The 21,615-nt window shown below is 56.4% G+C and overlaps 1 protein-coding gene across 1 annotated transcript in view; it reads left to right on the plus strand.

Moving 5' to 3' along the window:
- Window positions 1–321: 321 nt before the first annotated feature.
- Window positions 322–21,615, plus strand: part of DOC2B (double C2-like domains, beta) — a 35,157-nt gene continuing 13,863 nt past the window's right edge. Inside the window, exons 1-3 of the mRNA XM_009324207.1 lie at window positions 322–652; window positions 12,040–12,119; window positions 18,688–18,762. Of these exons, the coding sequence (XP_009322482.1) occupies window positions 322–652; window positions 12,040–12,119; window positions 18,688–18,762 (486 nt within the window). The remainder of the gene's footprint in view (window positions 653–12,039; window positions 12,120–18,687; window positions 18,763–21,615) is intronic.

Raw genomic sequence — 21,615 nt, forward strand, 5'->3', positions numbered from 1 at the left:
CCCTCATTTCTCCGCTGCTGGGTACCGCTTTGTTGCTAGCTGGTGACATCACCCGAGAGCCCACCCCCTGCCTCTTATCCGTCTCTCCGTCTAGCTCACTTACTCACAGGCAGCGCTGGCAGGATCAGGGACTGTGTGAGAGCCAGAGCTGGCGGCAGCAGCATGCGTGCGGCATCTGAAGCTCAGGGCGCGAGAACCACGTAAGGTGCCCGCCAGAGCCTCCCCCCTCGCCTGCCTCTGCTTCCCCTGGCAGAAACTTCACGGCTCCCTTGCGCGCAGTCCGGGCTTCTCCGGGGGAGCTTGGAGCTGACAGCCGCATGCATGACACTCCGAAAAGGAGAGAAAATGACCATAAGTATCCAGGAGCACATGGCTATTGACGTCTGCCCCGGCCCCATCAAACCCATCAAGCAGATCTCCGACTACTTCCCCCGCTTTCCCCGCGGGCTCCCCGCCGCCGTCGGCCGCAGCAGCGCCCTGCGCTCCACCGTCAGCCAGCCCTCCGTCAGCCCTGCCGAGGGCCCCCGCGAGGAGGACGAGGACGTGGACCAGCTTTTCGGGGCGTATGGCACAACGCCCGCCGAGCAGCCGGCCAAGTGCCAAGCACCTGAGGAGGTGGTGGACCCCGAGGGCTACGAGTCCGACGACTGCAGTGAGTTCCCAAGTTTCCACGGGAGTTTGCCGGGTGCTGAGGGCAAGGGTGGGTTTTAGGATGGGTCCCCCATCTTGCTGCACAAGCCGTGCACCCTTCCCAGCTGCTGGCCACGCTGTCCATCCCTGGGATTACATTGCAGCAGTGACAAGCCCTCTGCTCTAGCCAGGAAGGCTGTCACAGCACGGCTCCGGCGCTGCCCCTGGGTGGAGGGAGGCCCTGGGAGTGTCCCTGCTGCAGCCAGTCTGGCCACTGAACCCAAACTAGGGAAGTCTCCCAAGAGCCACCAGTTGCTGTGCTTTGCCGTTGTGGTTGATGCACTTCTCTGCCTTGTCCCTGCTCAGTTCATTGCCTCCGAAAGCTGCCAGCTGGGCTCAGACCCTTTGGTTAATCCGTCTCAGTGGTGCAGCCTGCTCCAGCCATCCTGCTGATTAGCTGGCGATACGCTCCAGCATTGCCCAGCTCCAGATTGGGGAGATTTGTTCGGAATGACATCTGCCTGGGAAATCTCTGTCCTCTCCCTCGGCAAACTCCGGCGTGTCATTCCTCACCCTCCAGCTGCAGACAGAGCCCTGCACGAGACCAGGGGGGGCTTTTGAACAGAAGGCTTTGGTTCTGGTAGATGCAGGTGTTTGCAGTGACGTTTAACCCTTCCCCACCCAAAACGTCCTTCCTACCCAGCTCGGTGGAGCTTGCAGGCTGCAAAGCAGCTGCTCTCTGGCTCTGCCAGCCGCGGTGGCTGGGATAGCATTGCTTTCCTTGAGGTCGGTTAAAACCCAAGGTTTTGATTCAGCCCAGCCTTTAGGGGCCAGATCCTGCGAGGGGCTGAGCACAAAGTTTGAAGCTGGGAGATGCCGAGGAAGGGAGTCAGTGCTGCTGAGTGGTGCTGTGTGCTCGTCCTGGGGGAAGGTGGAGGCTGAGCTCCCATGACACTGAGCTGTTTACGGCCCAGCACCGGGCAGGCGGTGGCTTTCCCTGTGCAAAATGTCACAGCCCTGCCTTGGCATTGCTCCCTCGTTGCTGGGTGCTGGACCGGCCTGGGCTGCTATCAGCTATGCCAGACACCAGAGCATGACCCCAGGGAGAGCTCCCCAAAGGGCTGTGCTTGCTGCAAGGCGGCACAGCCGCTCCCGTGCCCCCCTCTGCCTGCTGACCACCAGCCATGGCTCCGGGAGAGGCTGGGGCTCTGGGTGCAAGCCCCAAACTGATGCTTCCTCTCTCCCTATGCCGGTGTCGGGGTCATGGTCTCTTTGGAGGAGGTGAGAGCCGCTGCGCTCCCAGGGAGAACATCTCTGCTAAGCCGCGTTTGTCCCAGCCAGGCAGTTAACAGGGACTTTAACCGGATTTGGGTTATTTGCTGCTCTGATTATTAGATCGTCTTTGCTCATCCCGGTAATAGAAATGGGAGCAACTGGACCTAAGGGCCAGAGGTGTGTGTGGGAGCCAAAGTGCTTGGGGCTGTGGGGCGCAGCGCTTTCACCAGGTGACTTGTGGGGAGATTGCCCAGGGCGCTGCCTTCTGCGTTTAGTCCCGCCGGCAATGCTGGAAGTGGCTCGGCTCGGTGCCGGGGGCTGGCGGGTGTTTGTCTCGCCCTGGCTGGTGTTAGGAAGAGTGTTTCTTGCAGCGTAACAGGTGTCAGGTAAACTGCTGAGGCTGTTTTGCCAGATGTGGTGGGTTTTCCGCTGGCAAAGGCACAGCAGTGCTAGGAGCAGAGCGAGGAGGTGGCACTGCTGATGTCACATCTCTGGGGACAGCACGGGATGATCCCAGCCGCTCTCGGGGCACTGCTTGGCATAAATGTGCAGGATGAGACTGTCACTCCTCCATGTTTATGAACCAAGTTGCAAAGCCAGACAGGGCCTTGCTGGCCCCATTTCCCAGGCGGGGAGCTGGGAGGGGATTCGTGCAGCCTGACTTGAGCCATCGGCTATGCTGGGGAGTGTCTTTCAGCTCCCCCACATCCCTGGCGGGTGATTCAGGGCTGCTGCATTAGTCACCTGCACTAAATTTCCCCTGGGGAACCTGTCTCTGCCTGTATGGCTGAACAGTGTTGGGGGTTAGGTAGTGTCAGTTCCCTCTGGTGCCACACAGGCTTCGGGGAGTTGACCAAGGTCTCTGGGCACGGTGGTGTCAGAGCCTGAGTGCAGCGCCCACGAGGCGAGGGCTTGCTGGGCAGGGATGTGTCTTGCCTCGCTCCCCAGAGATACTCCCAGCACAGCCCCCAGAGAGGTGCAGGGAGAGGGTTTTGCCATGGCAGGATCCATCAGGAGGAGGAGGAGGAGAGGATGGCTCCTTCCCATTTGTCCCACCTGCCTGCAGGTTTCCCTCCTCCAACACTGAAGCGATGGTGCTGGCTGGCCGGGTGGGAGGAGTAGAGCTGCCCCTGCCTGGAGAAATGCAGCATTTGTCTGGGTTTCCCCTACACTCGTTCCTGCCGGGGGTTACTTCTCCAGCCTGGTGTTTCTGGGTTTCCAGCAGCACCAGCCTGATGGGTGACGGGGCCGTATTGCTCAGTCACCGCAGCACTGCAGGGTGGCATCGGGCAGGGGCTGGACCGGAGCTGCCAGCCTCCCTGCCTGACCTGGCAGGGCTGCAGGGAGCGGTGCAGGGTAGGTCCTGCCTGCACCCTGCTGCAGCTCGCCTGGGCTGGCTCCCTGCACCGCATTTCTTAATCCTTTGCCGAGTGGTGTTCCTGACCCCACCAGCAATCCTGGGAGGTGCCTGCGGAACCGGCAGGAGCTTCCCTCCTCCAGACGGCCTCTCCCTGGGCTGTGGGCAGCCCCAGAGCAGGGCAGCCCTGGGAGAAGCATCAATGTCTGCTCCCATCCAAGCAGGGTGGCCTGACGCAGTGGTTTGGCATCCACAGGGAGCAGGGACGTGTGTGTGTGTGTGTGCAATCATGTGTTCGGTGCTTTGGAAAACCAAGAATCCCAGGGCTGCAGGAGGCAGGTGGGATCCCTCCAGAGATGGGCAGGGACCTGGCCGAGGTGCGATGGGGTGGGAGGAGACCCACTGCCACGGGCAGATGGCACCGGTCACTGGGAGGCTGATGCAGAGGCTCGGGTTGATGGCTCTGGGGCATGTGGGGTTGAGGCCAGTGGTTTGGGGCACCACACTGCAGCCCTGCGGAGCTGGGGAGCACAGCACTCAGGAGCTGTAGAGGTGCTGAGGAAAACAAGCATGGTCCCCACAGGGCAGCCGTAAGCAGCCCGTTGAATGCAGCAAGTGGCAGGGAGCAAGCAGGGCCAGGGAGCTGACAGAGCAGATAATGAGCGGAGATGTTGGGGCTGGCTCTGGGAGCACTGGGAATTGCATGGAGCCAGCCCTTCCCATCAGACCTGCCAGCAGCGCTGCTGTGAGGATTTGCAGGGCCTTAGTTGGCACCCTCTGCCATCCCAGGGCCCTTGGGAGGCCCTTGGGAGAGGGACCTGTCACTGCCCTATGCCTCCTCTGTCCCCACTCTGCAGGGACACTCCAGGACCAGAGCCCAAGCTGTACAGAGCAGGGCTCTTCCCACAGTGGGTTTGTCCCTGACAGAGCTGCTGAGGAGGTGGAATGAGGCAGGAGAGATGGGGAAACGTGTGTTTGGTACAAACCCTGCAGAAGAGTGGTTTGGTGCCCTTGGACCAGCACTAGCATCTGCTGTGAGCTGAGAGGACCAGCAGGGATCTGGGGATGGGAAGGGAGGGGATTCGCTCCTACTGCCTCGGCACACCCGGCTCTCACCTCATCTTTGGTTCCCCTGGCTGGTGCCTGGTGACACCAGCAGTGCCCTGGACCCTGGGGTCCCCCGCCACCAGGGATGCTTCCCACCCAGTCGGGCAGCACACTGCCAGGGGAACTTGATTCACAAGAAAAATAAGCAAATGCCAGCTAGATGGCAATGTGCCACCTGCAAGGAGCTGGGTCTTGCCTCCCATCTTCCCCGATTCCAAGCAAATTGCTGCCCCTCGAGTGGCTGCACTTTCCCCTCCACAGCACCAGCATGAATTTGTACCTGACAGATTTTTAAAGGTCTCTGAAATCTCTGCGCAAGCAGCACAGAGGTAGAAATGTGGCCCCTCTGAGGGACCGCTGCCGTGGCTGCTCTCACTGGGGGACAGCACTGGATGGAGTGGCCATCCTTCTTCTGTAACGTGCAAGCAAGTTTCTAGCCCTTGAAGAAATGCTCTGTTCCCCCGAGCCGCTGCTTGGCTTCGGAGCAAGACTACAGCCAGAGCTGGAATTTCCTCCTTTCTCTGTATGTGTTTGGCTCTGGGTTTTCAGATGGGGAGGCAGCCTGAGAGGAGGGGGTTGCAGTGGGAGCTGGCATTTCTGGAAGAGCTGCCCATGTACTCTTCCTGCCAGTGCTCCAGGGCTGTTTATATATGTACAAACCCAGCCAATTTTATAGCATGCCCAGCTTTATTCATGGGAGGAGCAGGCTCGTGAGCTTCCAAGCTGCAGCAGCATAAAAACAACTTCTCCAAACTACAGCTGAGAGGTCTGTCCTGGTGCATGGCTGCTCGTGACGCCTGCTGCAAGCAACGCCACAGAAGTTATTTAGGAAGACTCTTATTTTGAGCAAAGGAGATAATTAGGCAGGCAAAGCCATCATGCAGATATTAGTTACTGACTGCTTAAAGACGTAAAGAAGAATGAAGGTCTTAAGGGGTGCAGGGTTTGCAAGTCACCTGGCAATGCTTTCGGCCAGACAGGAGGAGGCAGGAGAGACGACAAGGGGAAATGTGCATTGAAACGATGAGGATATTTACTTCTGAAACGCAGCTTCTTAGCATATGCTGCCACTGCTATTTATAACCTTTGAATCGTCTTTTCAATCCAGATAAGGCCAAAAGAAGTATTATTTTACTCAGGAAACTAAACAAACCACTGCTGATTTCAGCAGAGCCTGGAGCATGGTTTTGCCAACTGTACCGCAACCGGAGCTGCCTACACCAAGGAAACGTGTAGGTACCAGGCGGTGTCAGACCCGAGGTTTAAGGGCATCGGGGAGCTTGTAGCCCTCCCAAGGGAGATGCAGGGTGCTAACTGAGGTGACTTTGGATTAGTTCCTGTCTGGTTTCCCATAGGATACCCAGATATCGGGAAGGCACTGGCGTCGGGGGAGGTCTCACCCTCTCCTGCCGGCTGCTCCATCGGTGGTCCAGGTGGAGGCTGTGCATCAGGTGCTCCTGGTCCTCCAAGGAGCCTTCAGCCCCTGGAGATGCTCGTTCCCAGGGAGTGGCCATGGCCAGGGACACCCTGAAGTGCTGGGGATAAATGTGTGGCACCTGGCGGGGCCAGTACATGAGGGCGAGCAGGGTCTGCCTGGGCATCCCTCCTCCAACAGCGATGGAGGGAGCATATGGGCCACAGCCTCCAGCATCTCTGCTAATGAAGGAGCCACGCAGCTGCTGGTTAGCGAGAGGCCCTCCTTCTGCCTGGCTCCCTCCCTCCCCAGCAGCCTGCCCAGCCCTTCACCTTCCCCTGGTCCCGGCGTGCAGGAGAGGAGATGATGCCTAGCTGGAGGAGGGAGGCTCCCTGCTCTGCGGCGACTCTGCTGCCCTCATCCCTTCACTGACACCCATCGCTCCAATGTGTTCGAGCCCAAGGGGTTCCCGGATCTTTCATCGTTGTATTTAACACTGAAGGCAATTTTGGGGGCTTGTTAATTGCAATACTGTATTTCATTAAAGGGAGAGAAAGGGAGAGATTTGAAGGCCATCTCTAAATTGAAATTGCTGGAAGTCTAATTGCTGCTGACATCAGGGACCATTTAGTGCTGTAAAACATAATTGCATCCCTGAACTGTTCTGAGCAGATAAGTGTTCCTCTGAACACTCCTCCTGGAGAAGACAGAAGAGCTGATGAGCATCCATCAACCAGCCTTGTGAAGAAGCAGCTCCCTGCTCCGGAGCTTGCCAGGGGCTGGTGCTGTGTCTCCGAAATGAAGAACTATTGATTGCTGTAGATTTTAAGTGAAAAACCCACGACAAGGCAGGGAGCAGTTGCAAGAAAGAAGAGTTGTGCTTGTTCCTCACTCCTGGTCCTGTTGAATTCAACCACATCTGTGGAGCTCCCAAGGAAGGAAGGTCTCCTGCCTGTGTGCTGGATCCGGTCCCTGCTGGCTTTTCATGTAGGACTGGGAACATCCTTCCCTGCCTGCAGCAATGGACCAGAGTCCCACGATGCTCCCGTGCCGATGGGAATGTCTGTGTCCCAGCATGGTGTGCTGCCCCTGGGACATGTCCAAAATCTTCCACAGGACAGCTTTTTCACGGAGTAGCTCACAGTGATGCTGACTTTCAGAAGTGTCCTGTTTCCACCTGCCTTTGCCACCTTCCCCGGCTGATGCGGAAACCCGCAGCGATGCCTGTGGCTGTAGGTTCATGCCAGAGGTCAGTGCTACCATCAGACCTGGGGGCTTGCAGCCGTCGGGGTCTGCAGCACCTCAACTCAGCACCTTGTGGGATCCATCCCTGACAAGCCACGCACCCTCTCCCTGCGGAGGCACACGAGTCGCAAGCAGCAGCCCAAGAGGGTCTGTGCATGGACTGGGAGCGCTGTGGGTGCTGAGCAAGCTCAGCCCTGGCTGCAGGAGGCTGCTGGGACTGACGGAACTGTTTTCCAGGGGTAACCCTGGGGGCTTTAAGGGGCTTGCTCCCACGTGGGGCAGGGAGTCGGTCCTCGAGCTGCCCCAGCGCTCACTGCCCGCACTGCCCTGCCATGTGCCGCTGGGCCAGGACGAGGCACTGCCGCACCCGGGGAGGCAGGAGCGCATGCAGCCGCCCGCCAAAGCGATCTTCAGTGGCCCTGCTTGGAAATGGCAAGAAACAATTTCTGTTCCTCCTGAGGAGTCATTTACGGACATTTTACATGGGGCTGTATGCGCACAGAATTACTTGCTGCCTTTCAGGACCTTTAAAATTATCTCCATCGCAGAGGAAAATTAAAGCAATGGAAGAATAGGGACCTATCTTTTATAGTGCATTAAAAAATACCCAGTCTGAAGGTTACTGAACCTGTGCTTTCTGTAAGGGAGAGCTAATCCAGACAATCCCCAGCAGTCTTTTTACTGCTCCACTCTGATCTCCCTGGCACAAAATCCATGAGCAGGTTATCTTGGGAGCAGCAATGTTGATAAGCAGAGGGACTTAAGGCTTTTGGACTTCTTTTTAATTAGTTCTATAGTGGTTTTTTTGTGCACACCTCAGTTTCTCCCAGCGTAGAGCCTTGCCGGGCTTTCTAATGGCAGTCGCGATGTGAAAGCTTCCCTGACTTTGAAAGGTAAAGAGCCCACTCAGTCGTCGGTTCCCTCCACTGCGGGCTGTGCTGAAGCTTGTGGGTCCGTGCTGCAAGTGTCGGTGCCTCTTCTGCGTCTTGAGCATCTCTTGGGCTGAGCAGCTCTTCTCCTTGGGGTGTCCCAGGCCACCGAGGGGGCAGATCTGCTGCCCTGCATGAGCCAGGCGAGGGCACATAGCCTGCAAGGACAGGAGCTGGATAAGGGAGCAGAGCACAGATTTATCACCACGTTTTGCCTTTCATCCCGCAGGTATAAATAGAAGCTACTTCAGCCTCCCCGTCACCCTGGGCACTGATGGGAAATGTCAGAAATAAACAATTTCTGCCGACTCCACCAACAAGGGCGGGAGCGGCACTGTGCCAGGGCGCCGCGCTGCCCGCGGGCTCCAGGCGCGCTCGCCATATCCCACGGCTAAGCCCGGAGACGCATCTGCCGGTTATGCTGGCCTCTAATAATTTTGTGTCCCACTGAATTAATCAAAATGACCAAAGGTCAGTGGGAGAAGAGGCCGCATTCCTGTGCAAGTCAGATTTATTTTCCTTTTTAGAGCCTGTGTTAAATGCCAGACCCTGGCCGGCACCTTCCCATCAATCTCTCCCAATTCATGGAGGGGAAAGAGGGTCAGAACCTGCTAATGAGTTCAGCTCTCCTAATGGTTATTTTGTCATTGGAGCAGAATAATCATAATAATAATGATACATCCTGCCCGCTGTCTGGAGAGCGGAAAGCTGCCTTTGTAATGCCTGACAAAGACATTTATTTATATTTTTTTATTTGCAGCCTGTGTGATTAGAGGGCAGCATTCGGAATAGCCCAGTCGAGTTAAATACATCTAGTAACAGCGCTTCGAGTCTAATTGCTGCCCTTTTCTTTTTTAGGCACTCGCTCCCCTAATTAAGAGCACAATCGAGCTGCATCTCAGCTGCGAGGATGGGTGGGAGGAGGAAAGTCATCAAAGAAGGGCGATTCAGCCGCTTTGCGGAGGGCCCTGTTCAGAGCAGGGTGCGTCCCTGGGTGGCTGCTGCAGCCCAGAGGCTTTGGGCCCAATCCTGCTGGCTGGAGAGGGCAAGTCTCCCACAGCCAGGGTTGGATGTGGTGCTGGCGGTTTTGCAGGAGGGGTGAGAGCAGTAAGACCCGTGCCGGTGTTTTGGTGTTGGCGTGCCTGACCGCTCACTCGGCATGCTACCCGCTCCGGGAGCGCAGGGCTGGCTCTCCAGCTGGGCTGCAGTCCCATGGGGGTTCGCACGGAGCTGTTGTGGGCTGCAGGGTGGCTCCCACCCCTGGATTCAGCTGGAAGTCTCCTGCCATCTCCTCAGGCGCTGGAGCAACCCTGAGGCCAGTCTGCCTGGGAGCAGCCGGCCGGGGAGGCAGGCAGTTTGAGCGCCAGCCTTGTCTCTGCCTTCACCGCTGTGCTGGATCCGTCACCCAGCAGTGCATCCCCAGGAGATAACGGAGACAGTGTGGCTGCGACCGCGCCGCAGGCACTCTGCTCCTGCGGGAGACGTGTCCTCAGCATCCGCTGCCCTGCTGGGTCCTGGCTCTGGCAGCAGCGCTCGCCCTCGGCTCCGTAGTGGCACCTTAGCTGCCAAACCCCAAGTTAGCCTGATCCCTTTTGTCATCTCCATACGGCTGTGTTTTTAAGCAATTAGCACAACATGTTCTGCTGATGTTTCCACATCCCTCTGCCGAAGGCAGACCCTTCCTTGGGAATCGAGACTCACCATCAATGAAAAAAATTCCTGCAGAGAGGAAAACCCCTCCAGGGCTGGAGGAGAGCTGGGGACAGAGCCTGGCAGGGCTGGGGGGAGCCACGCATCCCTGTCCGTGCCCTCCCGCCTCCTTGCAGTTCCGAGATGAATGGGAACTGCTCAAGGTTTGCTCACGGACCGCCAGTGCTGGGGAGCAGGACCTTAGTCCCCAGATGCGAAACAAGCATCTGCTGCTGTGTGACGGTGCTTTTGGGTTTTGCCCAGCCTGCCGGAGCGGGCTCCCCGCTGCCCTCGCCCCTGGGGCAGGTTGCAGCGCCGAGGGGACAGGAGGCTTTGTCAGTATTTCCTGGCTGAAGTCTGTTTTCACGCCAAGCTTTTAATTTGTTTTATAAATTGCCAAAGCCAGCAGGCTAAGCCGCGGGCCCCCTTCTGTGATAAAAATAAAATAACAGCTTGAACTTGGGAGGGCCGAGCGGCGGGGGGGGCAGGAAGCAGCTGATTAAAGGGCAGGTGGAAATGATGAGGTTCCGAAACTGGAGGCTTCATCTTCCGCTCTCGAACAAAAACGCAGATTTGTCAAGTTTTGCTGACTTGCCTTTCGCCCGTGTGCTGTGGAGCCTCCCGCTACACCCGCCCCAGCACGGCGGTCTGCGCCGATGCCCCGGGGCTGCTGCTCTGACACGGCCGTACGCGGCCGTGAGCTCCCTGTCGCCGAGCAGGGGCCGGGGGCAGCCAGCCCACTGGGGCACTGCTGCGCTTTCCTCCTCCTTGCATGATGTGGAGCGAGTTTTGCTGGTAATTGCTCTGGAAACGCCCGTTTGGGCCAAACCCAGAGATGACGTACAAGGTGTTGCAGGTTTGGCCTCACCCTGTATCACTTCCATCTTCCCTGAGCCCTGGCAGGTAAACCCCACTGATTTATGACTTACCTAAACCAATAGCTAATGTGCCATGAAATTACTCCAGAACAAGGGGGAGTACATTATTCTGGCAGAAATCTCTCTGAATATTTGCTCTGCTTTGAAGGCAAGATGTTTGCTCTGGAGCAATGATTTTTATTTGCTAGCAGGCAAACCTGTAGCTCACTTGCGTTTGGGCTGGAAGATTGCTGTGAAATTGCAGCAGGAAGGTTTCAGTCCCCTGAATATCTGCCGCCTCCCGGGGCACCTTGCTGCAGAGGCTATTTACACTGGAAAAAAGCACCTTATTTCCTGCCATAAAGTTCATCTAACTTACCTCCCAGGCAGCAAACCCTGTTTTGATATTAAGCAAAATTGTTGTGGTTTTTATTTGGGATTTTCCCCCCCCTGCTCTGAACCTGCGTGCACAGTGGGAAGGTGCAGTTACCTTGGAAACAGCGGTGGGATGCTGCGTGGCAGCAGGGCAGTGCTCGGGCAGACCCCTTTTAGGGAAGGTGGGCATGAAAAAGTGCAGGTTGCGAGGTCCAGAGCCGCCCTGGAAGTTCAAGGCTGGTGGTAGGCGAAGCTGTGCTGGAGGAGGTGCTGCTCCACGTTTGGGCTTTGGTGTGCAAATTGAGTCCAGGAGCCTTGGAGAAGGTTAAATCATGTTTTAGGAAAGCCTGTCTTTTTAAGGCTTTTCCTCTGCTTTAGATTAGCATGATGTGCTCAGATTGTTCAAAGGGAAAGAATTTCTCAAATTGAATGTACTTTTGCTGCTGAGGCTCTTCTGGTTTGTTCTGGTCTCCTGCCCCTTCCCTGTGGTCCTGTCTCAGGAGCTTCCCTGTTGCTGCTGTTCCTGGATTGCAGATGCCGCAAGGGAACACTGCTCTGATTAAAAGCTGTTGGTGTTTTTCATTTTAACCATAAAAGTATTTCCATTCTCACTGGGTTTAATTTACAGTTTGCAGCCAAATTGGAGCTGGGAAGGGATCCCATTGGTGGCTCATTTGTTTGAAGGTGTCAGTATACAAATACGCATTCTGGGAGTGCCAGCGGCGCTGGAGAGGGGCAGATATGCCGACAGCAGGTCCCAGCTGTGTCCTAGCCGTGCCCGGATCTTCCCGGAGAAGACCCTTCAGCTCCTGGGGGACGGGAAGCTGCCGTGGGGCTGCTGGTAGAAGGGGGTGACCTGTGTGAAAGCCCACGGAGGCAAAGCCTCTGCGCTGGCTGCAGTGCCTGGGTGAGCCGCAGCCGTTCATCCCTCTCGCTCCTCTCCCAGGGCTGTGCCGGCCCCACCAGCCAAACATGGGGATGGCCACCAGCCTCCCAGCATGAAGCCATGTTTCATAACAGGGCTCACAGGAGGATGCTCTGTGGTTTATAATGTCTGCAGCCATTTCTCTAGCATCTTCATCCACTCCTTTAGTGCTTAGAGGGAGAAGAGGCAATGTATGCTGGGCCCCACGGGTTAATAACACCTTTTCTCTTTTGCAGCCACGCTGGGGACGCTGGATTTCAGCTTGCTCTACGATCAAGAAAACAACGCTCTCCACTGCACGATCAACAAAGCCAAGGTACGTCTCAGCGCCGGGCGTGCAAACAGCGAGGACCGAATATGCCTAGAGCTGGCCACCTTTGTCCTGCGTTATGGGGCCACCAGAGCCCTGCCAAAACCACGAGGCCACCCGGGCACTGCGGCTGTGCCAAGCAAATGCAGCAGTGAGGGCAGCGCGTGGGGACGGCCAGGTGTGCCCCCGTCCCCGGGTTGCACCGGGGGCTCTGATGACCCCGGCTGCAGCCATCCCTTTGCCATCTCCAGTTTCATCCCAACACCCAGTGCTTCTGCCCTCTCCTTCCCTCTGTCCCTGCCTTTCAGGGCATTTCCAGCGGGACAGAGACGGCTGCTCATCCCCGTGCCGAGATGGTTACAGCTATTGATGCTTTTTAGAGAAGCACCCAACCCAATGTTGTTATTTACTTGACGCTGTGACCGGCTGTCAGTTTATAAATGGCTCTTTTAAATGCTGCTAATCATTGCCACAAAGTGCTCTGCCTCAGCGCCTTTGCCGTCTGTGTGATTGAAGCAATTAGGGTTTTTTTTCACATTTTGGAGCAGAAACAGATAACTGAGGTCCTGATTCTGCCTCCGGGCCTGTGGAAGGTGCTTCTGCGCGCTGCTCGGCTCCTGTCTGTTTCAGCTGGCCTGAGGTCTGGAGCAGCGAGGGCTCCAGGTCAACACGGTTGGTCCCCGACAGTGGTGGGTTGGTGGAAGAAGACCTAAGTCCCTTTAGACTTTGGGAAGGGCTGGAGGATTTTTACAGAAGATGGAAGAAACTGCAGGAGAACGAGCTGTGAGCTGGCCCCCCAGATTTGCCTTCATAGGATGCTCCTCTCCCCTCCAGCTGCAACTGGTTTATTTGCAGCCCCCAGCCCACCCCAGAGCCTATTGCGCTGGGTGCTGAGCCCGCACGTCCCTGCCCCAGGGCTCTCCCTGTCTGAAATAGGACCTTGAGCACAAAAGCTTGGCTTTGGGGGTGAGCGTGGAGGCATCTGCCCTGGCAGACCTGGAGCTGCTCCTGGCCAGGGGACAAGAGCAGCACCCACGGCTTCCTGGGCAGGGCTGCCGGGGCAGGGATGAGGCAGCCAGTGGGTTTTGCTTCCCTCCCTGCCACCCCCATGCCTGTCTCCCATGAATTCACCGGCAGCCTCTGGGTCAGGTTTCCCTTGGTGTGCTCGGGAGCGGTGCCAAGGAGGAGATTTCTAATTGGGTTTGCAGTGGGTGGAAGACAGGGAGGAAGGAGACCTGCAAGAGATAGATCTAACAGCAGCGAGAGCAAAGTCAGGGCTGACGAAGGAGAGCCCTGGTCCCTGCCGTGCCCACCCGGCTGTACGGGAGTTAACGGTTACTGACCCCGTCCCACAGGGCTGGGGGCACCACGCGGTGCTGGCATCGCCCCTGCTCGCGGGGTGGGCAGACCCCCGTTCGCTGCTCTGACATTCAAGCGTTCGAGTCCTGTTCATTTCCATTCTGCTCTCATTCTCCCATTTTTCTCTTTTATTTACATTGCCATCTGCTTGCTCTCATTTCATCTCTCGCCTGGGGAAAGCTGCCAAAACTTGACTACAAAAAGGTAAGGGCCCGGACCCCGGCTGCCATCGGTGGGAGCCGGTGTTGGCTGCGTAGACATTAGAAGTAGTGCTGTAGAGGAGGCGATGCGGTGGCCCGTGAGGCGGGGCCACACACGAGCCACAGCATAGTGCCGGGACATGCATTGCCCTTGGATCTGGGCTGGGGGTGGCCTGGCCGGTGTCTTGGATACGATGTCTCAGGCCCCCAAGGAAGATGCCCTCAGGATGTGTCCCACCTCCAGCAGCTCCTGGAGCCTCAGTCGCTGCCAGCAGCCTTTAAAACCTGCACTATTTCAGCAATGTGAGAAGTGTTTTTCTTTCTGCCTTCGATAACTCCCCCAAACAATTCTCTCTCCCTTTTCATCTGTTTGCTTCTCTCTATTTATTTTAATCTCCAGCACTTTTATATCTGCTGATGGCCCTCCCGAGTCCCCTTATCGGCTCCTGGGGAGTGGGAAGGGGGTCAGTGGGCACTTGGAGGCACTGGCGGCGGGGTAAATCCAATCAGTCGTGCTCTGCCACCAGTTTTCTGCTCTGCAGCCATCAGCCGCTGTATTGTGCAGGAGGTGGGGATAACTGCTCCATGCCGGGGGATTTGCCCTGGTGCCGGGTGCCTGGGGACGTCTGAGGTGTTTCTTGGTGTATGTTCACAGCGGGATCTGTGAGACGCTGGGTGTTTCCAGACCCTCAGGTCAAGACCGTATCCTAAATTTGGATGGAGCTGGAATAGGGAATGAAAGGAGGTTTGCTTTGTTGCAGGAGGTACAGGTGTGGATGCTGGTAGCCGTGGCGCTATCCCCAGGCTGTTTGCTTACACCAGGAGCGAGGCGCTTGGTGCCTCAGTTTCCCTAATAGCAGAGATCTGCCCTGCCATTGTGCCAACAGATGGATATCTGGAAGCTGATTTTGGAAGCAGAGAGTGCCCAGCATCTCTGCAGGCTCTAGCCAGAGAAGCGAGGGTCCTGGTTCCTCCTGGGGATGAATGGATTGAGTGTGGGGCTGCTGTTAGTCCACATCTGGATTGCGAGGCGAGTTCTGCCTTTGCAGGACGAGGGAAGACCACGGCACACTCAAGGAGCATCCACCTCCAGCCTTAACCTCTTAGGACAATCCTACGCTTTGGCATTGCCTTCAGCGGATGCAATCGGGGTACAGTCTCAGCAGGTGGGGCAGCCGCCATGCCTTCCCCGTGCCACCTGCGCCAGCACCAGATTGTCACCTCCACCATGCTGGTGTGAGCCCCGGGCAACTGCTGCGGCATCAGGGCTTACCAGTGCTGCACCGTGGGGCCGAAGCAGCAGCTATCCTGCGGTATCGTGGCACTGGGGAGATAAGGACTAAGAAACCTCATCGCTCCCTGGCTGGAGCAGGGCTGCGGTGGCGTGCCCAGCATTTCTGCCGCCTCTCCCGGGCAGGCAGAACGCTCAGGGCCCTGTGCAGGCAGGAGCAGGCAGGCTGCCAGCGGCCGCCTCACGCTAATGGCTTTCGGTCTTGGCAGCAGCCCTGCCTGTACCCTGCCTTTCACGCTTCAGGCACGGCTGAATTCGGGCACGTTGCGGCTCAGCTCGGATCGATGGGAGAATAAATCAGGGCAGTGTGGGAGCCCGTTTCTGGAGTGCGGGAGCAGCCATGTGGCAGGCTGGCAGGAGGGCTCTCCCCTTGCTGCCTGCTGCCGTGCATGAGCGCCGCACACTCTCCCGGGGTTACACTGATCTGTACTGTCACGTGTGGGAAACGGCCGGGCTGCCCCTGGGCTGCGCTGGGCATCACCCCCTCCTATAAAATGTGACAGAAAATGATACGATTAACATGCAGGCGCCAGGGTCTGTGCCCTGGCATGCCGTGCTGTGGCTTGGGTGAGGGTCTCATTTTCTGCTCAGTCCTACAAAGCCCAACCTGCTGCATGGAGTGAGATAATAGCCTGCTATAGGGGGATCTATAGGGGTGTGAGGCAGCACAGACACTGTGGGGCTGTGCTATCCTGTAGCTCCGTTGGTCTCCTGCTTTCGGGAGGGAGATGCCCTGGACGAGCCTCAGGTGGCTGCACAGGCAGCGGTGCAGGCAGCTCCCTGGCCCCAGGCAGGCCATGCAGGGCAGACACTGCCCATCCAAGCGTACCTGCGCTGCTCTCCCTGCGCCGCTGGCTGCAGCTGCAGCTAGAAAACACCCGGGAGTTTCCACCCTGCCAAGCAATTGGATGCTCCCCCACTTCCAACTGAAGCTGAGTGCTGGAGGTCTGCACTGAGCATTACTTATGGATTTACTCATAAATATTTATCACTGCAGGGAAATTCCCGTCTCGAAGCTGTGTGTCCTCTGGGCTGTCAGGGTGGAAGCACAGAGTTTGCCCCATTTCGGAATGGGACGCCTTGGCCCAGCAAGAGGTATCCAGGCTGGTTTTTGGGCAGCAGGAAGCCCGCTCACCAGGCAGGCAGCTCGCCATGGAGCAAATGATGGAACCAATCTGTCTCCTGTGATTTCTGTATGCCTCTAGCGTGGCGTTAATTGGCAGCCCGATTAGCCTGACTCGTAATTAAATCCTATTGATTAGCTAAATGTCACTGGCACAGAGACCAGCTGGCAGCGGCTGGGATGCAGTGGGGCCATCGGTCTTCATAGGATTACAGCAGGGATTTTTGGGTTGAGTAGAGGAAGGGAAAAGATGAAACTCGGTCTCGGCTCCATCGCCCATGCCGTGATGCACAGCACTGTAAATTGGTCCTGGCAAGAGGACTGATCGGAGCCGGGGCTGCGCTGGCTGAAGCCAATGGGAGACTGCCCCCGTGAACGAGCCCTGTGGTCCTCCTCTGCCTCTTGGCTCTCTTGGAGCAGCTTTAGGCTAGAAGTCCGTCCACGCAGGGGAAGCAACGGTGCCGGTCACCCTCTGGGTCCCTGGGAGGGGTGAGCTCCCATGGGAGCAGCTTTGCGGGGCAGAGCCATCAGGGTTGCTGTCATTTTAAACTCAGCCCTGTGCCAAACTTGTATCGAGTGACATGGGAGGGAGGTAGACGTGACATTAGGAGCCATTTTTCCAGGCTCCTGTCACTCCGTCTTCCATAGCACATCTGTTTAAAAAGCCTTTAATAGCCTCCTCAGAAGGTAATTTAATTGAACTGAATTGATGGGTGAATTACAGTGCTGCCTGTCTTTCTCCATCCATTTTCAGGGGAATTTGCTTGCTTGCTTCTGATTTCATTTGCCGCGCGGCATCAGGCAGGTGGAGCACCTCCGCCACGGGAGGCTGTGGAGACCCTTTGCTTTGCTCAGCTGTGAGCAGTTCGTGTGCCCAGGCGGCTGGATCCCCTCCGGAGCCTGGGGACCAGCCCAGCCCCTTGCTGCCCTTTCTGGCCATGGAGCTGCAGCCAACACCACCACCTTCCTCCCGTCCTCTGTATCTGCTGCCTTCCTTTTCTGCTGGGCCGGGGACGTCACCTGAGAGGCACTGCAATTAAAGCAGAACCATTTAGCCTCCATTTGCTGCTGATATTTTTATCCTTTTGGCTCTGCTTTAGAAGCAAAATCCTCTTTGCTGGGCACCATTTGGTCTCCCTTGCCCCAGGGCAGCGCGCTCGTCTCCGAAGCAGAGCCCTCACCAAAGTCTGGAGCAGCTCAGACCCTCAACCGGGTTGTGCAAATCAGGGAGGGGTGGGACAGGGGCGTCCCAAAGGGCTGCCTTGGTACCGTGGGCTAAGCTGGGTGCGTTATTTCATACATGTGAAGTATGGAAGTGATTTACCCCAGCATTTCCCTCTTTGATTTGCCCAAACCAGGCCTTGATGATTACATTTTCATCGCACGCAGCCTTTCCACCAGCAGCCCATACGAATGCTTTCCTGCCAGGTGGATCTCTGGCAGCTGCACACACTCATTAATCCCGGGCACTGAATACTCTGCTCATCCCACAAAGGGCGTGACGAGCCTTTAGCATCACCCAGCCTGGTTTCCATGCCCGGGTTGGAATTGGGGTTGGATGGGTACCTCTGCAGAGAAACCATCTTCTGACCCAGGCAGAGGATTGCCTTCAGACAGCCTAGAAATAACTCCTGCAGGGATCCTGCAGCCGGGCTGGAAATAATCCAAGTACTTTCATGGTGTAGCCATTATCATTTCCACTAAGGATTGGGAAAAATTAGGCTCCGTTTTTCATGCTCCTGTGTTGCTTCCCTGCCCTGTGGAGTTTGTTGCCATGCGGTCTGTGCAGTTATGGGTTTGGGCTGGGTTTGTGCATCACCCTTGGATGATTTTCAGCCCACTGCTTGTTTAGAAGAGCAGGTTTGTCTCCTCCCTCTGCCTGAAGCAGGATCAACTCCAGAGCATCTCTATAACAAACACGATCCATGTCATCCTTTAAGAGCTGTGAGGGTCTAGTAGAAAATCCATCAGGAATGGCTGCAGCGAGTGTTTCCTTGCATTTGTGCTCAGGTACCCGCAGATTTCTCTGCAAACGCCACGGCAGTCGGCTGGCGAAAGCCTCCCACTGGCCTGAAAGCTGTTCTTCCTTCAGCCGTGCCTTAATAATGAAGACTAGGTAGGTGCTATCACACCCTCTGGGAACGCTTAAAAGTAACACCACAACGGCAGGGGTGTATGTTTGCTCATAGCAACTATTAAATGACAAAACCCTGTAATTTTAAACCTCGAAAATCACTGCGCTGATTTACTTAACCCCCAAATTAATTGTGATCAGGGTGTCAGTGTCAGCTGCTGGAATAGCGGAGAGGTGCTTTGCGGCCGATGCCAAGTGCGGATGAGAAGCCTTCCCGCAGCCCCTCCTCGGCACAAACTGCAGATGACATTTGAACGCTGAGTGTGCTCGGCTTTTGCTGCGCAGCCCGGATCCTGCACCAACCATACTCTCCTCCTTCCCCAGTCCTAAGGAAACTGTGCAATTGCTCCATGGACCGACGACATCCCGGAGAAACGGGCATCAGTAGATGGGCTCAGCGAAGCCACCCCGCCTGCCCAGCCTCTCGCTGTTTTCCTAACTCCTGCTTTTTGCTGTTTCCTCTCCAGGGCCTGAAGCCAATGGACCATAACGGTTTGGCCGATCCATACGTCAAATTGCACTTGCTTCCCGGAGCCAGTAAGGTGAGATGCCCTTTCGCTTCTCCTTCCCTTCCTGGGGCTGCACCATTCCCTTTGAAATCGGACCTGGGAGGTTCCCCGGGGAGAAGCTCTTCACCGGGGGCTGCTGGTTGCTGTAGCCAGACCTCGAGTCTCCTGCCCAGCTCTCACTCAGGTGAGCAGGAGAGAGCAGCGGCAGGAGATAAGAATTGGGGCTAAAAGCATTCTTGCAGGGGTAGCAAGTGCCTCTCCGATAAACCACTGCCCGGGAGGCAGGTGCCAGCCCTGACTCCTTGCCCTGGTGAGCAAGGGGTACGAACGCTGCGCTCAAGAAGCCCCTGTAAGCCACTGAGTGAAATGATCTGGAGCTATAAACAAACCAGCTCCTTTTTTTATTTTTTCCTTTTTCTTTTGCATTTAAAACCCCTCAGATCATAATAAAGCAGAGTATAAATTGTAAGGGAAATATTTCCATCTACTTAGGTTCAGCACTTGCTGGAGAGAAGAGTAATTAAAGATATTGATGTGTAGTGAGAGCTTGGTGTAACTGATGGGGATGTTGAATTTAAATGCTAAACGTATGTGTTATGAATATTAATTGAACTCTTATTTTACACTAAAGGAAAGACCTTTTGGGGGGGAGGTATATTTATTTGTTACGGTTCAGTTGAATTAATTCATAATGTTCAGGGCGGTAGAGGGAGTTTTTAACCACATTTCAAGTTCCGCTCGAAATAGGAGAGCCAGGAGCACTTTCATCAGTGATATTAGCTGTCATTTCCATGTTTTGCAAATGCATTGATTAGCATTTCTGCTGGAAGTGATGGAGACCAGGGAGGCGGGAGGGGAGCTCTGAGCTGAGGGTAGCACAGGAGCTGTAGACTCTACAAGCCCGGAGCAGCCGCGGGGCGGGGGGACCCTCTCCTTGTCCCTACGTCCCTCTGCCTCTGTGGTTGCTCTGTCTATGTGCCTTGTTTCCAAACAGCACTGCCTGAAGCTGCTCTGGGAGAGGTGAGCAGATGGGGGGGGGATCATGAATGTGTCCTGGGATGGATGTTTCTGCACAGTTGTTCCAGCAGCAGGATGGTCCCCAAGTCCTGGGGACCTCCAAGGTGCACCTCCAAGGGTGCTTCTGTCCCTGGGCTCTCAGGCAGCTGCGGCAGAGCCCAGGCCAGAGCCATGGGAAGCAGGGTGGGATTCGTTCGCCTCATGCAGAGCTCTCCATGTGAGCTAGTTACTGACTATTAAGTCATTCCAGATGGGAGAAAAAGGCGCTCCCAGAGCTCAGTTCCTCTGAATTAATTTGGGCCCCTTGCCAGGGCAGCGTTAGCTGCTGGGTGATGCCCATCACGTTACCCCCTTGGCTAAACCCGCTTTCCTTCCTGACCCCCCCCAGAGCCCCAGGATCAGGCCCCAGCAGGTCTGGGCAGGCAGTGGATGCCATCAGGGCGCTTTCCCTGCTGTCCTTTTCACCCCCCCAGCAGGCTTTACGCTCCCTCTCTGATACGTATCTTGCTTCTTGAGCCTGGCATGGTGGCCACCATATCACCAAGGAAGGAGATAAAATAGGTGTGGGATGAAACCTGGTACGATCAAGTGCCTTGTTCAAAGCAACTTTACAAAGTCAGGAAAGATTTAAGGCAAACAAGGTATTAAATCGACGGCAACGGCAGGCCATAAATGAGAGCACCTGTCTGCAGTCCCCTTCCGTTTGCATTTCTCTGCTGTCGCCCCCGGACATACCCCCGGACACGCAGGGATCAACTCAGCGAAGCTGGTGCCCGGGAGCAGCAGCGCTGGCTGGCCTGCCCGTGCACAGCCCGGCCGGCAGCTTCTCCACCTGCGCTGCAAACCAACCCCTGCCTGAGTGATGTGGAAAGTGATTGGCATTGCAGGGCTTTAGCTGCTGCTGCTAACTGAGTCCCTGCCCCTGCGTCCCAGTTGGCTCCTGGAGCATCACGCCTTGCTCTGGGGGTATCCTCCTGCTAACCTGGCGCTCGGCATTTCGCAGCTCCTCACCCAGCCTCGGTTGGTGCCTAACCAGCCTCCGCAGCACTGCATGGGGCCTGGGTTTCTTCCAGAGGCAGAAATGGCTTTGGGAAGCTAAATGAAAGCACAGCACAAAATACAGAGGCTTCCTCTATCTCCGAGAGGTCACACCCAGAGCAAGCAGCTGCTTTGCGCAAAGCGCTTCGAGTGAGACACTGGGCTGCGGTCCCTGGATGGCTCCGCTGCACCGGCAGCTCCTCTGGCCAGTGGCCATGCCTAGCCCATCTGGAAGAGATCGTGTGTTTGGGGTGGTTTTGGTGGGGAAAGGACGTGCCGACAAGGTGACCCCCTCTTAGCTGCAAGCACAAGCTCTTTTCTTCACCCCATGCTTCACATCCCACTCGCCTCTAGCTCAGGGCTGGTGAACCAAAGATGGGGAATGTAGCAGCTTCCCATAAAGACGCACGAGGCACCTTTGAAGTATTGATTTCCTGAGAGTTCCTTATGCCCAGCAGTGGCTGAGGCAGGGATTGAACTTTCTGACTTTACACCTGATTAGAGGGAAAATTGCTGCTCTGTCAGGCTGTCTCGGGCTGGGGGGTTGATGGAGAAGCCCCCTCTGAAGCCTTCAACCCTTTGCTTCTGCTCTCCCTCTGTCCCCAACAGAAGCGGATGGCTCAAGGGGTAAGAAGATTAATGTTCCCCGACCTGGGGGGGTGGATGTGTGCCAGGATGCCCCATCCATGCCGGGGACACAAGCGGCTGTGACAGCCCCGCTGTCCCCGGCCTCCTGCTCTGCAGAGCTGCGGCGCTGGAAAGAGTTGCCAGTGCTAACAAAATGTGTATCAAGGAAGTTATTTTGAGTCAGGCAGGAACGGGAGCTGTGCT

Source organism: Pygoscelis adeliae, unplaced genomic scaffold (assembly GCF_000699105.1).
Source record: "Pygoscelis adeliae isolate BGI_AS28 unplaced genomic scaffold, ASM69910v1 Scaffold290, whole genome shotgun sequence".
Classification (NCBI taxonomy): domain Eukaryota; kingdom Metazoa; phylum Chordata; class Aves; order Sphenisciformes; family Spheniscidae; genus Pygoscelis; species Pygoscelis adeliae.